We start from the raw sequence: 19133 nt of genomic DNA on the forward strand, positions 1-19133 counted from the left end.
GTATCAAAGCTGATTTGATTTGGACTGAGTGGAGTTAAGTTGAGTTGAGTCGACTAAAATAAGCACCGCTGATCTTACTTGAGGAAGACGGCGAGCAGGTTGACGAGGTTGGCGGCTTTAGCAATGGTGGACGATTTCGGCCCGTTCACGTGCACCGCCTGCATAAAAAAGTCCGCCCGGTTGTTGTACACTACAACAAAAGATAGAATAATTAATCCATATACCGTCTCAGTGGCCTTGTGGTTGAGGCGTCCGCCTACGGAGCGGGAGGTCGAAGGTTCGAGTCTCGCAAGGGGCTTGTTCTGACATGGCCGGTTGCTGACCCAGCAGCTAGTTAAATCGAGGGGTACCGATTGCCTTCCTGCCAGGCGCCTGGCATTTGGGATAAGAAATCGGGGTAAAGATGTTCACGAATGTAGGTGTCTCATAAGCCCAACGGGCTGGCCCTTAACTAAGATGGGTGACACTATAATAAACAAACACTTTACTTTTATAGGTAAGTTTTATGTCTGGTTACCAAATATAAGTTAGGTTTTGAAGCATTATATGCATAAAATGAGAATTTGTAAACATCTTGACCGTCCTTCATAACAGAAATTATAACAGGGTACTCTAAAAGTTGTGTTAAAGGTTTAAGTATAATTTAATTGGACAATCTGCTCGGACGGTGGGGGGGGGGCAACAGGGTACGCGACTCAATAAAAAACGAGAACACGTTCAAACTTGGAGTCAAATTACTTGTTCTGGCTTCTCTTCCATGCTTTCGTTTACATATAAAATTCACTTATAGATTACATGTCAGTATCAATTTTGACTCTAAACTCTCAGCAATCTAAGCAAAGCGAAATAGGAAAGCTAATATAAAATTTATAACAAATGAGCTCATTGGAAAAAATAGACAAACATAATTGTAAAATCCTAAAAACTGCATGCAAGTTATGATTTTCTTGTAAAAAAAGGAATTAGCAGGGAGTTGATGGTTTTCAAGTGACTAGATATACCTTTATTTGTTAAATTTTGGTCACAAGGAAAATATAAATATTTTGTTTAATTTAAAACAAAAGATTTCTGAATGAAATGGGGCGGTTGAAGAAGCATGGCGGGGCCATATGACAGGTAGCATGGTTGTAGACGCATGGATTGGTCATAGGTGGCGTGGCGCGTTTGTAAACACATGGAGGGGCCATAGGGGACATAGCGGGGTTATAGGCGCATTAAGGGGCCAAAGGGGACATAAAGCAGTTGTACACGCATGGAGGGGCCATAGGGGACATGGCGGGATTGTACACGCATTGAGGGTCCATAGGGGACATAGCGCAGTGGTATACGCATGGAGGGGCGCTAGGGAACATGGCGGGGTTGTACACGCATGGAGGGGCAATAGGGGACATAACGGGGTTGTACACGCACTGAGGTTCCATAGGGGACATAGCGAGGTTGTACACGCATGGAAGGTCCATAGGGGACATAGCGGGGTTTTACACGCACTGATGGGCCATAGGGGACATAACCAGGTTGTACACACACTGAAGGGTCATAGGGGACATAGCGCGGTTGTATACGCACTAAGGGTCCATAGGGGACATAGCGTGGTTGTACACGCATGGAGGGTTCATAGGGGACATAGCGCGGTTGTACACGCATGGAGGGGCCATAGGGAACATAGCGCGGTTGTACATGCATGGAGGGGCCATCGGGAACATAGCGCGGTTGTACACGCATTGAGGGGCATAGTGGACATAGCACGGTAGTTTACGCATGTAGGGGCCAAAGGGGACATAGCGCGATAGTACACGCACTGATGGGCAATTTTGGACATAGCGGGGTTGTACACGCACTGATGGGCCATAGGGGACATAGCGCGGTTGTACACGCACTGATGGGCCAAAGGGGACATAGCGCGGTTGTACACGCACTGATTGGCCAAAGGGACATAGCGCGGTTGTACACGCATGGGGGCCATATGGGTCATAGCGCGGTTGTTTACGCATTGAGGAGTCATAGGGGACATGGCGGGGTTGTACACGCAATTAAGGTCCAAAGGGGACATAGCGCTGTTGTTCACAAACTAAGGGTCCATAGGGGACATAGCGCGGTTGTACATGCATGGGGGCCATAGGGGTCATAGCGCGGTTGTACACGCATTAAGGGGTCATAGGGGACATAGCGCGGTTGTACATGCATGGGGGCCATAGGGGTCATAGCGCGGTTGTACACGCATTGAGGGGTAATAAGGGACATAGCGCGGTTGTGCACGCATGGAGAGGCCATAGGGGACAAAGCGCGGTTATACACGCATGTGGTTCATAGGGGTCATAGCGCGATTCTTTACGCATTGAGGGTCCATAGGGGACATAGCGGAGTTGTACAAGCAAAGAGGGGCTATAGGGGACATAGCGGGGTTATGCACGCAGTGATGGGTCATAGGGGGCATAGCGCGGTTGTACACGCACTAAGGGTCCATAGGAGAAATAGCGCGGTTGTACATGCATGTGGTCCATAGGGGTCATAGCACGGTTGTGTACGCATGGAGAGGCAATAGGTGACATAGCGCGGTTGTATACGCATGGAGAAGCCAAAGGAGACATTGCGCGGTTGTACACGCATGGAGAGGCCATAGGGGACATAGCGCGGTTGTACACGCATGGAGGGCCTATAGGGGACATAGCGCGGTTGTACACGCATGGAGGGGCCATAGGGGACATAGCGCGGTTGTACACGCATGAGGGGTACATAGGGGTCATATCGCGGTTGTACACGCATAGAAGGGCCATAGGGGTCATAGGGCGGTTGCATACGCATGTGGGCCATACAGGTCATAGCGCGGTTTTTCACGCATGGAGGTGTCATAGGGGACATGGCGGGGTTGTACACGCACTAAGGGGCAATAGGGGACATAGCGGGGTTGTACAGGCACTGATGGGCCATAGTGGACCTAGCGGGGTTGTACACGCAATTAGGGTCCATAGGGGCATAGCGCGGTTGTACATGCATCGGGGTCATAGGGGACATAGCGCGGTTGTACACGCACTGAGGGTCCATAGGGGACGTAGCACGGTTGAACACGCACTGAGGGTCCATAGGGGACGTAGCGCGGTTGTACACGAACTGATGGGCCATAGAGGATATAGCGGGGTTGTACACGCACTGATGGGCAATAGGGGACATAGCGCGGTTTTGCACGCATTGAGGGTCCATAGGGGACATAGCTCGGTTGTACACACATTGAGGGGCTATTGGAGTCATAACGCGGTTGTACACGCATGAAAGGTATCATAGGGGACATAGCGCAGTTGTACACGCGTTGAGGGGCTATAGGGGACATAGCGCGGTTGTGCACGCATGGAGGCCATAGGGGACATAGCGGGGTTGTACACGCATGGAATGGCCAATGGGGGCAGAGCGCGGCTGTACACGCACTGAGGGTCCATAGGGGACATAGCGCGGTTGTACACGCACTGAGGGTCCATAGGGGGCATAGCGCGGTTGTAAACGCACTGAAGGATCATAGGAGACAAAGCAGGGTTGTTTACGCATGGAGGTGCCAACGGGGACCTAGGGAGGTTGTACACGCAAAGAGGAGCCATAGGTCACGTAAAGGGATTGTACACTTAAGGAGGGACCATATGGGACTGAGGGCGGTAATACAGGGATGGAGGGCCATATGGGGCTGAGTGTGGTAAAACAGGGATGGAGGGCCATATGGGGCTGAGTGCGGAAATACAGGGATGGAGGGCCATATGAGGCTGAGTGCGGTAATACAGGGATGGAGGGCCATATGGGGCTGAGTGCGGAAATACAGGGATGGAGGGCCATATGAGGCTGAGTGCGGTAATACAGGGATGGAGGGCCATATGGGTCTGAGTGCGGTAATACAGGGATGGAGGGCCATATGAGGCTGAGTGCGGTAGTACAGGGATGGAGGGCCATATGAGGCTGAGTGCGGTAATACAGGGATGGAGGGCCATATGGGGCTGAGTGCGGTAATACAGGGATGGAGGGCCATATGGGGCTGAGTGCGGTAGTACAGGGATGGAGGGGCTATATGGGACGCAGCGTGGTTGTGTACTCACATGTTTCGAATCTGATATCGTCGTCGTCAAGCGTCCTTGTGGCCTGGTTGTAGGCGTCGATGAATGCATTACCTTGAACGACCGGTGTCATGGTTACTAGCAGAGCTGTCACAACCGCCAGGTGTAAATATTCCACGTACATCGTGTCACTTGCCTGTTAAGGAACATATTTTCTTGTGAGAGTTCATGTGTGTATTGCATGTTCAATTATCAGAGGAGCTATGCCAACCGGCACCTTATTCATATTCAGTTTATCACCGCTCACTGAACTATACAAATGTCTAGCACATTTTGAACCTGAAGACATTCAATGAATTGCAAATATTTCAATATTCAAAAGAAATCCATTAAGGTTTTTTTTTCTATTAAAATATGTGATAAAAGGCTAAAACATCAATTAACCATTTCCTATGACTATGAAACTGAAACTGGAAGGCTGTGGCTCATTTGAATAACAAAACTTCATTATCACTGTAGATTGGGTGCAAAATATATAACCTGTAGCTGCGGAATTGAATTTCTTCTGCGTGATGAATTAGGGAAATATGATAAATTGAACAAGGAGGTGAATAACCAAATACTTAACACCGAAATCACATTGTAACTACGTAAATAAATTGGGGATATTTTTTTAATTTAAGTACAGTCGAACCCCGTTGGGTCGAACTCTCTTGGCACAATTTCTCCGTTGGCTCGAACTCTCTTGGTACTAATTCCCCGTTGGCTCGAACTCTCTTGGCAAAATATCACCATTGGCTCCAACTCTCTTGGAACAAATTCCTCGTTGACTCGAACTCTCTGAGCACGATTTCTTCGTTGGCTCGAACAAGATATGAAGGGCCAATTTCCTTCTACCAAAGGAAAATGTTCCCGCTTGGCTCGAACTCAGCGGGGCTCGAGGTATTTTCCAGTCCTTGGAAGTTCGAGCCAACGCGGTTCGACTGTACTGGGATATTCACTTCTTACGCATTCAAAGTCACGTGCCTGGATTAACCATGTCGGGCCAATTAAAGCATGTCGGGAATCCAGCTTTGACTGTGAGGGGATGTTGGTACCGACATACGAAAAACCCATGGAGAAAATTCTGAATGTAATGTAATGCTGGCCTAAGCCGATGATAAGCGTACTGGGTCAATGTCACTTGACAGGCGTACTAGGGCAATGTCACTTGACAGGCGTACTAGGTCAATGTCACTTGAAAGGCGTACTGGGTCAATGTCACTGGACAGGCGTACTGGGTCAATGTCACTGGACAGGCGTACTGGGCCAATGTCACTTGACGGGCGTACTGGATCAATGTCACTTGACTGGCGTACTGGATCAATGTCACTTGACAGGCGTACTGGGTCAATGTCACTTGACAGGCGTACTAGGGCAATGTCACTTGACAGGCGTACTAGGTCAATGTCACTTGAAAGGCGTACTAGGGCAATGTCACTGGACAGGCGTACTGGGCCAATGTCACTTGAAAGGCGTACTGGATCAATGTCACTTGACGGGCGTACTGGATCAATGTCACTTGACAGGCGTACTGGATCAATGTCACTTGACAGGCGTACTGGGTCAATGTCACTTGACAGGTGTACTAGGTCAATGTCACTTGACAGGCGTACTAGATCAATGTCACTTGAAAGGCGTACTAGGGCAATGTCACTGGACAGGCGTACTAGGTCAATGTCACTTGACAGGCGTACTGGGTCAATGTCACTTGACAGGCGTACTGGGTCAATGTCACTTGACAGGCGTACTAGATCAATGCCACTTGAAAGGCGTACTAGGGCAATGTCACTGGACAGGCGTACTGGGCCAATGTCACTTGACGGGCGTACTGGATCAATGTTACTTGACACGCGTACTGGTCCAATGTTACTTGACACGCGTACTGGTTCAATGTCACTTGACACGCGTACTGGTTCAATGTTACTTGACACGCGTACTGGTTCAATGTCACTTGACACGCGTACTGGGTCAATGTTACTTGACACGCGTACTGGTTCAATGTCACTTGACACGCGTACTGGATCAATGTCACTTGACAGGCGTACTGGTGGTGAAATCATATCAGAGAATTTGTATAATGAATCGATAATGATTCGAATTAAATACAATACATTAGGTAAGTAGGTGTCTTTGTTATGGAATCCTGTAAGAGCGATCGTGAATAAGGCTCTCGACTCTTGAAATTGCTCATAAAAAGCAAGGTTTGTTTGGTTCATTCCCGCTTTTACGATTAATGTATGCAATAAATCGTATGAGATTATTCATTTGGTTTTAAAAGTATTTACAATGCGGTAAATCAAGTATTTATACCCAATGTTTAAATAAAGTAATTAGGAAAAAAGAACATATTGTATTACCGTTTCGTTGACTAGGCATATGATTGCTTTGATTGGTGGATCCTATGCTATTAGTAAATCAAGCTTGGTGTAGACGAAATATTTTTGGTTCTGTTTAGATCGATGTAAAGTGATGGCAAACAGTCAGCATATGATAACATTTATACAGGGAGTCTTTGATATTAGTAAATCAAACTCGGTGTTGAAGAAATATTTTTGTTTCTGTAAAGGTCGATGTAAAGTGATGGCTAACAGTCTACATAGACCATATGTGGACTCTTGTTAGGCTGGTCTTCTTCACCAGAAGTCCTGGCTTCACGGTCTTTGTCTGTGGTGGGGCTGCTCGATATGAACCGCCATCTTCCTCCTTTTTCCTTGGGTGCCTAGGGTAAAAAGTCACTTTGGCGGCAATCTGCTTCCTTCTATGTATGGCAGTAATGTATTTGTGTTTGGCTCGGCAGTCAAACCAGTATTGATCTAGTAAAGCCAGCAAGCGAGTGCGTGCCCGATTTTACCTGAACGTGGTTGCACCCTTCCGGCAACGAAGTACAACGTGGCACAACCTGTCTAGGCACAGCGGGGCTAGAGTGCGGCAGCAACCTGGCATAACCCGACTTTGATATACAGTGTCACCAGTCCATCGTAACAACAAGGCGGTATCATGGCTTCTACGTGGAGACAACGTGGAACCCCGCCGGAATTCGCAAAAAGGTGGGATTGGGGGTGGGGACAGAAATGGGGAACAACGGCGTGGCCAAGACATGACACTTTGATTGGGATGTATGCAACTCGCCTTAATTGTTATGTAGAGTAATTCTTTAAAAATCGTTCGATACTGTTCAGTGAAGCAAAGCACGGTTTTTACCGCTAAAATCCCATAGTAAGACGCACAGAAAATCAATGGAAATATCATTTGTCAAATTGTAAAGAAGTATACTGTCAGTATTTTTGTAGAAATGTTAAACATGTCGGAGTGCGAATATATACGTATATAAAATCAGCCGGAACACCGCGGCCATTTTCCATCGAAAACAACCTCGAATCCATGCCGGTGCATTTGTAAAAGTAGTTCGTAAAATAAATTATAATAATTATATTAGATAATTAAAGTGTTCAATGGTGCAATTTTATTACTATGTTTAAATTTGATTCTAAGTGAAGTGTATTTTTGCATAAACAATTAAGATGCATAACAGTAATGTCCTTACGCCTTACTGCTAAATTGAAATTACTACGCGATCTACTTGTAGCGTAGTTAAATGTCAATAATTATAACATTGTGAACCGTCCATATACATCCGATGTTGTTTTCGATGGATCATGGTCGAGGTGTTCCGATTGATAAAAAATGTATCAGATTTTATTAAAAAGGATCCGGAACAATTCAATGTACATCTACAATAATAGCATGACCTGATGGCGGTATATTACGTGCTTCAATTATATTTTCTCAAGTATGTGTAACCGGGTATTCGATGTAAGCGACACTTATCCTGTCTCGCTATAGAGCTAGCTTTAATAGAGACGCAGTAGAGTGTCCGCCTGCAGAGTCAGATGTTGTAAGTTCAAACCTCGACAGGTGCAAATAGAAATTTGTGCATTCTGTTATATATACATGTAGATCATACATATATTGATAATGTGTAAAAAATACGTGTTACGAAATTAAACATGCGAAAGTATATGAGTTCTCTGGGTTTTGGGGTGTTAATTGAGAAAATGTAAAAAAAAATGTTAGAAGGTAGAAGCTGAAGTTTAAAAGAAAGAAATGTGGATGATATTTATATTCTATAATTTGTCTTTTCATCGTAGTAAATTATTGAAAAAGAACACAAAAACAGAAATAAAAAACATTTGCAGTAATAAAGAATTTAACTTGTTAAGTGCTAAGGGTCCAACTTCCATGAAATATATGTAATTTATATTTGACCATAGCTATTGCTATTTTTCTGTTTGCAGTCGCTTTGAAAACTACGGAACAAAAACCTCAAAAATATGCGTGTTTCCTTCAAACTTTGATTTGAAAATAAAGTATTTGCAAGAAGTGTTACAAAGTTAATTTCATATTATGTCTCTCGTCTTGTGAATCAAAGTTACGAAATGTACTTCTGACGCCGCTTTTATTGATTATTGAATGTATCTAGCTCAAATATATAAGCGTGGTTAAAATATATTCCATGAAATGTTGCGGTAATAATTCAATGAAATGCGTTAAAATTCGGACAACACTGGTAGCCATCACTGATTCATTTCATTCATTGCGTTTGTTGAAGTAATCGAGACGGTGGCGTAGCTTAGGTGTGGCTGGGTCCTGTAGGTAGGGATAGACCCAATCACTGAAACAACCACACCTTTGTGCGCCGCTGTCTTTGGTGATCTCGGCTGCAAGTAATGCTTATGAAATCATCACGCCTCTTCCAAGTTTAAAAGTTCCCTAAAATCCTTAATATTCTTTTTTTACCATGCCCTTGACTACGCTACCATATATATCACCAAAACACATGTATTTCATTTATTTAGCTCTGTGCATAGCTTCTCATGACCTGTTTGCATTGCTGTATTTATTGTATAATTGTGATAACATGTATTTCAAATCACATTTTTGTTGAAATCACCTTCGGGTAGAATCAAAGAGAATATAAATATTAAAATTTGTTAACATGTCTGAAATGCATTTAAAAAAGAGTTAATACTGTCTGCAATGCTTAAATATAATTAAAAAATAAACAAACCGAAAACTGAATAATCTTACCAGTTATTTTCTAATCCAAACTACAGTAAGTTACTGCAATTTAAGCACGTAGTACTATATATAAGCCGGCGTTGACGCAAAAGTAGTGCATCGGGTAAACAGCCGTATATTTAATGTCTGAAGTAGTACCGTATACGTGTTACATAACAGCCAATGAAGAATCTGTCTGTCATGGGTCTGTGGATTACTGCTATGTACCCGACTGAGGTCCCAGATCAGGCCAGATGTAGGCGGATTTTTAGTTTTGATAGTTTGATTAATTGCTACAAAGTTAAAGAGACTCACTCATATTTTTGGTCCTAAATTTTGTTTCCGGGTAATGCACCTCAAACACTTATTTGATCAAAATTGTATCCTCCGATACCGAAATGGCAGCAAAAAATACTGAACAGTACAGAGAAGAATGTTGATTTGATTTAAACATATAAATATCATCGTTATAACCACAAAATCAAATTTGAACATGAAATACTGCATGCATGAGTGAACAAAAACACTATGGAAGTATTTTTTTGTTTTTGTTTTAGTGGGGTGCGAACCCACTACGGTCAAGTTTAGGAAAAACAGAAAACGGACGCTCTAACCACTTGGCCAAAAGGAATTATACAATCAACCAATCACGCTACCACGAATCGCTGAATGCCGTTGGTAACAGTATTCAAATTTATTGTATTCAAATACGATATTTGAACAAATATCAACATTTGCTGAAGAGTTCCAGCTATCAGTATCTTAGTTTTAAAACTCTAATGATTTGCAACGCTTAACTTTGTAAATCATATTTGTTTCGTAAAGAGTTCATTTTACAAACCATGAACGAGTTCCTTTAAAACAAGTGCCATGTTACTAATTACGTCAAACTTGCAGTTATGGGCGTTTTAAACATTGCAATTCTATTCTATATTCATTACAAGATGATCAAGATACAATACCTATGTGTGGATTCGCAAACCATTAAAAAGCATTAAAATGACAAAAACTTGGCTTGTAAAATGCACATTTACGGATATTTACTTCTTGTTACGGATTTTAGAATTGCAAAGCATTGTGAATCTTCAAATCAATTGACGGCGTAGAACCCTTCAACAAATATTGTTACATGCTTAAATATTGTCTTTGGTTTCCACTACTTTAAGAAGCGAAGTAACGCGATTCAGCAAAAAGGCTGTCGCGTGATTGGTTGATTGACATTATCACGTGATGCTACCAATATATTCAATAAAGGTTTAAACATCCGTCAGCTACTATACGAGTCCTTGTGGGCGGGTGGGTATGGTTTCAGTTTTCTATTATTCTTGGTTGTACCGGCGTGGGTTCCCTAACAACTACAGCCATGTATTTTGTTCTAGTTGTTGTTGTGTTTTAAATAAAATTACCCAGCAATTTTGGAACCAAACACTAAAATAATTAGAATATAAGTGCCTCAGATGCATTACCGGGGAAACTCATTTTTGGTTCCCCTTTTAACTTGCTCAAATGATGAGATCAGCCAAGCTTGTGAACAAACTATTTTTTCGCTCATTTCTTAATTCTTATAAAATCGTTTGAAAGTCATGTAAATAAGAAAAATAGAAGGAAGTTATCAAGTAAGTCGATATCAGATCCTTGATGTCAGTATTTCAAAATAGTCTCAAATGAACGTCAGAGGTGTGGGTTTTTTTTTTTTAATTAACCCTCAACATCTTCCTCCTTCTCCTCTTCCTCCTTTTCGTCATCATCATCATCATCATCATCATCATCATCATCATCATCATCATCATCACCACCACCACCACCACCACCACCACCACCACCACCATCATCATCATCATCATCATCATCATCATCATCATCATCATCATCATCATCATCACCATCATCATCTGTAGCAGCAGCAGCAGCAGCAGCAGTAGCAGTAGCTGCAGCACCACCACCAGCAGGACCACCACTAGCATTATCATCATCATGAAAAAATGCATGCATATTTAAAAGAAATTGAACTAGTAAATGAAACAGTTGTCATCCAAATTAATTATGGACGGGATATCTTTATTCACTGGATGTCTTTTATAATGGTACATCATTATCGCCGCGTCTATAAATGCTTTGGAAATGACTTTCTTTGTGACACTTATTTTTGTATTCCAATGCATTCAATTTATGCATCCGTCATAGCCAGGCTTAATTGATTTACTTACGCAATTGAAATGGTAAAATGGTTAGGGTTGCTAATTTATAGGTGAATATCGTAGTTAAAGGGACTCGAACGTGATAACATTTAACACTGAAAAAAAACTATATATAGTTTATCAGCATAAACTTATATAAGCAAAACTTTTAAAATCATCCCAAATCAGTTACTTGAATTTAATTAACACAAAAGGGTGTTTACGTTTATTGGATAGCACTGACGTCCATCTTGAGAGGCCAAGAAACATTTTGACTGGGAGACCAGCAGCCAATTGTATAAACAATGGTAAAATATCACCTGAGTAAATATTACCAAAGGTAAATTTCGTGGTAAATTTACCAAAGTGGTAATTCCCTTGTATAAAACAAGTTACCATGATGGTAATTATTCCGGATAATTTACCGTGGTAAAATTTACCAAACTCCCATAATGCATCGTTGTGACGTCATTCTCGCGCTCATCTGTCATACGACAACAATAACAATGTCGGGGGAAAAACGCTACAGTATAAACTTTAGTGACCGAGAAGTGTCTGTTTTAAAAGACATAATGGAAATCAAGTATGATTTGATACGAAGATATAACAGCTCGGCAAATGGGAAAAGAAAGGTAGACGAAACCTGGGGCGAAGTGGCTGACGCCGTGAATGCTGTCGGCAACGGTCCAAGGACTGTTGTCCAAGTAAAGGAAAAGTGTAGGAATTTGAGGTAATTAAATATTGTTTTTGTTTTTATGGGGTTGATGGTTGGAATTTTTGTGAATACCTTTTAAAAGGGGTTTTCAGTGTCAAGTAAAACAAATTGGTTCCTATCATTTTAAGAAAACTCATAACAATAACGTATATTAGACAAAACATGAAACTCTGATATGGTTTGTTGTCCGGAACTTTGTATCCGAAGTTCCATGCATTGTTAAACTCAGTAATGGTTTAACTATAAATCCTGATGAATATCACATCTATCAACATTTAAAGTAATTAAACTTTTAGACTGAAAATGACTGGTTATATATAAGAAAATGCTCGAATAATCCATACAACAATTTAAGAACAAAGTTGTTCAAATTCATATTCTAGCATTCATATAAAAACGTTATCCATAAGGCTACAAACAACTATTACCATACGCTGCGGCAGTAATGTCCCCTTTCCATATTGCTTCCACTTATCGTTATTTGATTTAGACGTTCCGAGTTACCTTGTTTACAGAAAGGAGAAAGTACGTTTAGTAGCCGAAATACTACATGTTAAAATCAAGAAGCATTGTTATGAATAATACAATTATTCTTAAAAGAAATGTTTTGAATACTTTGTAGACTAAAAAGGCAAAGACAGACTACACTGCAGAGCAGGCTAGTCTTTTAAAGACAGGTGGAGGACCTGCTCTGCCAGAAATGTCAACTGGGTCTTATGCTATAATAGACCTGCTTAAAGACTCGGCGTCCTTCTCTGGGACAACTGGAGCAGATCTTTGTGAGACGGGTACATGTGATATTAATTTATTAAGATTGATTATAAAATTATTTTACTTAAAATATAAAATGATTTTTAGTTCAATTTTGATATTCATCGAATCATGAATATAATGGCCATGTACGTTTGTGAGTGATTGAATGGGCTCATTAGCAAGCTTAAAACATCAGGTTATATTTTGCAATTTGGTTTAATAGTTTAGTAAGGTTAACTTTATCGTGACGATATTTCCTTCCATTTTTAGCACTAGCCAATGATACAGTGGAAGAAGGCAGCCATCCAGAATATTGTCTGTGGGAAAGTTTTACAAGTAAGGAATTCATTATCAGTTGTGAATGGAAGTAAAATTGTCTTTTGGTGGTTTCAAAATATTCTAGAGGCATCACGTATCAAGGAAGTTTTTTTTAATACTTCTACAATGTACATGGGTTTTGCTGAACAATTTATTTAAAATGTTTATGATATGTGGCATCTTCAAATACTTCACTTTTTGTGAACGTTTTATAGTACATCAGTATTTCCAAACCTATTACAGCTGCAGAAGTGAAAACTTTTAAGTCACGATTGAAATAGAATTCTTAAGTTTATTTCAGTGTACATAATTTATTTCAATATTTGTCATTCCGTTTTTTTTCCCCAGCTGAAGGAAAAGACACTGAAACTGCTGTTAAGTGCAAAGACCTGGGAAAATCAAAGCCACAAGGTGATGCACTTCTAGGAGCCTTGTTTTAAATCTAATTAGACAACCAAATGATTAAGTTCATAACATAGCTTATTCATTTAGAACAATGATGTTTTTTTTTTCTTATTTGTTTGCATATTTGTTATTATAGCAGCAGAAACCTATGCCAGAGCCAGTGCCAGTAAAAGTCAGTGCAACAAGGGTTACACCACAGTAAGTAGCACAAACAGATACAAATAGTAATATACCTAACCGGCACATATACGGTGTTATAAAGTAATAGTAAGGCATTAAATTATTAAAACTTCTTAAACCTCCTTCATAGTGCTTAATTTTAATGCAATGGCATGTTTGCTATATGGAAGTTTTTATGACAGTTGAACTATAAAGATACAAAGAAAGATATTAATACATGATTGAAAGCTGTTTAATTACATAATCTTACACCAAATAAATGATATATATATATGATTATAACAATCTCAATAAAAAATAGTTTCATGTTATGATTAATTCTGAATATTGATATGATATATGCTTATAAACACAACTTTTAATTTTCATTGTCCCATGACTAAAAGTGTAATCGCAGAAATAAAAAATGCACAACTGTTCATCATATTTCGTTTAAGGAATGAAAAGGCCAAGACACTGAAGGAGTTGCAGATGGCTTACTACATGGAAGCAACAGAAAATCAGAAGGCACAGAAGGAGTGCTTTCAGAAACTGTCCACACTGGCCGATGTTCTGACACTGAAATTTTCGTGAATGTCTCATAAATGACTTTCTTTTTATTTCAATTGTAATATTATTCTAAACACTCTGTAAATGTTAATTTTTAGCTTGACTGTTCGAAGAATAAGGAGAGCTATCCTAGTCATCCGAGCGTCGGCGTAACCACTTATGTTAAAGTTTGCGTACAACCTCACATATTTTCAAAGTCCATTGACGTATGGCTTTGAAACTTTGCAACACTTGTTGACCATCATACCCCCAACATGTACACAGGAGGAGGTAACTCTATCAAGCATTTTGACAAAATGATTCCACTTTTTCTAGTTAGAATTTACGTAAAAGTTTGCATACCACCTCACATATTTTCAAAGTACATTAACGTATGGCTTTGAAACTTTGCACACTTGTTCACCATCATACCCCCAGCATGTACACAGGAGGAGGTAACTCTATCAAGCATTTTGACAAAATGATTCCACTTTTTCTAGTTAGAATTTACGTAAAAGTTTGCGTACCACCTCAAATATTTTCAAAGCCCATATGGCTTTGGAACTTTTCACACTTGTTCACCATCATGATCTCTACCTGTGTACTGGAGGAGGTAACTGTATCAATTTTTCTATTGTCAATCCCTAAGAATAGTCGAGTGCGCTGTCTACTGACAGCTCTTGTTTTGTTCTTCTAGCAAGTTTCATTAAATACACTTTTCCTCGAAATTTCTATTTGTAGATTGTCAGTTTATTTGGAAATTTAAAGTGCATCACAAACATTGTTAAACATATTAACTACCGCTTAGTTGAAAATGATAATTAAAATATATCATTTTATTGTGTGCTTTAAATGAATTTCGATAGATTTCCTGCATACAAGTGTTCAGTTTGATGAATGTCATGTTATTTACTTAAAAAAAATATATGATCATCAAGCATTTGAATAACCATATGTTAAGGTAGTAAATGTAATCAGATGTTCGCTTTCAATATAAAACAATTAACTCCCAGCAACATCTGTGGATGCTGCTTTTAAAGAACGCAAAACAAAAACAAAAACGGAAGACAAAACAAATCCAGCAGTAAACGCAGCAGCCAACAGCTGTTGCGAGAAAACAAAATCATACAAAACAAAACATCTCTTGTGAACACCTGCCTTACCGGTTGACAATCGAAAAACTGTAAAAAAAAGGCAAAATGGCGTAAATTAAATTGGTTTATTACAAATGAATTAGCCGTAAGATGGGTTTCCGCATGTAAACCGCATGTTAACCGTTTGTAATCAATGAATAATGAACTCTGTACAAGTAATAATGATCTTATATCAAACCCCATCAAACATCCTAAACAAATAGATGTGGAGCCATATTGTGAAGGCATCCTTTAATTGACTTAAGCCAGTTTGAAACTAGAAGCGCCGCAATGCGACGAAACCAGGTTTTTGTTATGGGCAATCAGAAATTATAGCCAATTAATTTGTTGTATGACTTTATCTTTACTGTTATCAAAAAGAGACGCACCCCTCAAAAGCAATCCCAAGCTAGCTCTTTACATAAGCTACCCACACACCAAGTTTAATCAATATCTATCAATGCTATCAGAAGTTATTTGGCATAAACATTTTTCTATTTCAAGTAACAGTGACATTGACCGTAGCCCCTCCACACTCAACAGCAATCCCAAGCTAGCTCTTCACATGCTACCTACACACCAAGTTTCATCAATATCTGTCAATCCTTACTAAGGTTATTGGGCGGAAACCATTTTTCTATTTTTAGTAATAGTGACCTTGACCTTAGCCCCTCCCCACTCAAAAGCAATTCCAAGCTAGCTCTTCACATAAGCTACCTACACACTAAGTTTCATCAATATCTATCAATGCTAACTTATGTTATTGGGAAGAAACTATTTTTCTATTTTTAGTAACAGGCGACCTTGACCTTAGCCCCACCCCCCTCAAAAGCAATCCCAAGCTAGCTCTGTACATAAGCTACCTACACACCAAGTTTCATCAATATCTATCAATGGTTAAAAATATGTTTTAAATTGTTGAAAGGAATTTATCTGGTTTAGAACATTCTGTTAAAATGCTTCATTAAAAAATAAAGCTTGATATAAACCTTCATAACTGTGTGCATGATGTCATCATCCGTCAGATAAATCATTTTGAGATAAAAGGTTCATAACAATACACATATTTGACTCCAATTCATTTATTGTTGCATAGCAAAACACTATGATCATTACTGGTAAAAGAATGAAACAAACTATAGCTATCACAGAGAGTAATTATTACCAACAAACACATGACCTTGACATAAAATGGCAGTCAATCATTTTAATAGAAAATAAAGATGTTAACAAAGGGAAATGTCTTTGTAAAAGGTAACAAAAGAGTAATGGTTCATGCACACTGTCCTTTCTCTACTTGTTTAACTATGTATGAAGTTTCATTAAATTTCATGAAGATTTTTTTAACACACCTGACAAGGCAAATGTTAGAAGGCAAGATGAAAAAGAGTTATAATGGTTCTTGTACTTCGCACTTCCTCTTACTGTGATTTGTTGTGTGCTGTCAAACAATTTAAAAAAATATATTTCCAGCGGTTTAAAGGTTAATGTTTTGACAAGATTTTGAAGGGCATGGAATTAGAGAAATGATTATTAAACAATGAACTCTCTCATGCGACTGACCATATTGCTATTTCAGTACAGTTTGATTTTAATTCTTGATAATGTATTATCTAAAAATTCAGAGTTTACGGGTATAAATAAATAAAATATATTTTTTGTTTGATTTTAAATCCTGAAAATTATACACAAAATGGATCAAGCTGGCCATAGTTTGAAATGATGGCCATGATTAGAACCTTAATTACATTTGTAACTGTCACTTTCAAGTTACTATAACCTCAATTAAAGGTGTTATGAAGCCCCTTAATCCCTTAGGATTTTATGACCATGTCACACATGTTGCCCATTAATGAATGTGCGACCTTCATTCCATTCTTTAATTGCAAATATGAAAAGACAATACAATGCCTATAGCATTTTTTTTTTAAATATATACCACATTATAATAGAATGTCCTTATTTTTTTTTAAACTGAGAAATAAAAAAACGTTAATAAAATCTTACAGTTTGTCCTACTTTGAAAGCCAATGAGATTGCTGTATTTCGTTTTAAATTTGAAAAATATTTCCCATATTCTGCAATTCGTCCCTGATATGAACTCCGATACAGAGAAAATACAGTGATATTTGGCCTACGTGACTTTTCTAGAAAGTAGGCGGAGCCAACACGAGACCGCGACAATTTAATTCTTAGGTCTGCATGTACCGCACCAGACATCACGTGACATCAAAGAACCGGTGCCGCGCCACTAGATTATTTCCCTGGCTTGTCAATCAATATTTGGGTGGAGTCGGCGTTTGTCAGTCAACGTTTTGCCGGGTGTGCGGACGTGACAAACTGTAAGCACATGATAATACAATAATTCATTAAATATTTACATTGAAATAAGTAAAAAAAATGCTCGCTTGCAATATATTCCGTATTTTTACAAATATGAAAGATAACTAATACTTATGTTACACTTATGTAATTTGAAAGCATTTGGAACTCAATCTATAATACATTTTTAACATCTTTGAACTCATGTATGTATACTTTTGTATTTCTTAAACATTGTCTGCTAAATCATGATATTTTGAAGAATTTTATTTAAAGTTCAACTCATTTTATTGTCTTTTTTATTGATGACAAAATGTTTTAAAAAAAGTGTTTAAAAAAACTAAAAGAAAAACAAACGCTGTTTCAATTAATTGATGGAGCAGTACCATGCACATAATATATTGTGTGAGGATTTCCTCAGGGAGATAAGGAAGATTTATGGCTAAATGACTAAATAGCTAAATGGACAGTAGAGCATTTTTTTTTACTTATTTCAATGTAAATATTTAATGAATTATTGTATTATCATGTGTTTTAAGTATGTATATTTTGTATGTATTACATATTTTTTGTTTGTTATATTTTTAGTCTTAATATATTCTTGATTTTTAAAAGAAATTTCAAAATAAATTGTTTACTGTTGTAGTTATTTTCTTAAAAAGGTGAGAAATTAAGGGGTTGAAAAGTCTTCGTTTATTAGGGGTTGAAAAGTCTTTGTTTAAGGTGGGGTTGAAAAGTCTTAGCACTTTTAGGGGTTGAAATGACAAAGGGGTTGAAAAGTCTTTGATTTCACAAATGACAAAGGGGTTGAAAAATCTTGGGGTTGAAAAGTCTGACAGCCTTTTCGTTCGACGATTACATACAACTATGAAAAATAAACAAACCTTTATGGTCACAAGAAGCTTGTACATTGATACTATGTCTTCGTTTTCGATTTACATAGGCACCCTTATCCAACCCTCCGGGAGACTGTATATGGATATGCGTTCCATCTACGCACCCAACGACCGAGGGAAAGTTTGTTCGGGCATAAAATGCCGACTTTGCCGGTTGGAGGTCGGCGGCTTCAGTAGGGAATTTGATGGCCCTGTCCCGTAAATCGAAAAGTGCGTTCGTCAGTCACTGACCTCGAAACTGTCGCAATGTCCACACCAAAAGTGTCTCCAATAACCTGTAGAAAAGCACATGAGGCGTAAAACCTCAGGGCTGTCATAACCTGCTGTCGAACAGTCAAAGAATGGTTTCGTTGCGTCGGACGTCTCAGTCTGTCAGTCAAAAGGTCCACTAGTCTGTCGATGTTGTCATTTGAGAATCTGTATCTTCGACGTACTTCTTCGTTGTCAAAGTCCGTAAACTGTCTGTCAACCCGTCCAAAGTGTCGAGGGCGTCGGTGAAGAGCGTTCATAAGGTCGGCCATCTTGATTCCGGTTACTCACACGGTAAATAATTTACCCACCTCTGGGAGGAGGGT

General features: G+C 39.4%; 2 protein-coding genes and 1 pseudogene across 2 annotated transcripts in view; 1 reads left to right on the forward strand and 2 right to left on the reverse strand.

Moving 5' to 3' along the window:
* Window positions 1-9319, reverse strand: part of LOC128218518 (uncharacterized) — a 46235-nt gene extending 36916 nt beyond the window's left edge. The window contains exons 1-3 of the mRNA XM_052926196.1: window positions 9162-9319; window positions 4074-4227; window positions 79-190 (exon numbers count right to left, since the gene is read on the reverse strand). Of these exons, the coding sequence (XP_052782156.1) occupies window positions 79-190; window positions 4074-4215 (254 nt within the window). The 5' untranslated portion in view covers window positions 4216-4227; window positions 9162-9319. The remainder of the gene's footprint in view (window positions 1-78; window positions 191-4073; window positions 4228-9161) is intronic.
* A 2653-nt stretch (window positions 9320-11972) lies between these two features.
* LOC128216977 (uncharacterized) lies at window positions 11973-14285 on the forward strand. Its single transcript, XM_052923741.1, has 6 exons — window positions 11973-12038; window positions 12646-12811; window positions 13047-13112; window positions 13443-13505; window positions 13636-13697; window positions 14117-14285. The coding sequence occupies exons 3-6, from the start codon at window positions 13056-13058 to the stop codon at window positions 14250-14252; spliced, it is 318 nt and encodes a 105-aa protein (XP_052779701.1). The 5' UTR covers window positions 11973-12038; window positions 12646-12811; window positions 13047-13055; the 3' UTR covers window positions 14253-14285.
* A 3327-nt stretch (window positions 14286-17612) lies between these two features.
* LOC128216142 (putative nuclease HARBI1) lies at window positions 17613-19079 on the reverse strand (annotated as a pseudogene).
* Window positions 19080-19133: the final 54 nt, after the last annotated feature.

The sequence above is a fragment of the Mya arenaria genome, chromosome 14 (genome assembly GCF_026914265.1).
Source record: "Mya arenaria isolate MELC-2E11 chromosome 14, ASM2691426v1".
In the NCBI taxonomy this organism is placed as follows: domain Eukaryota; kingdom Metazoa; phylum Mollusca; class Bivalvia; order Myida; family Myidae; genus Mya; species Mya arenaria.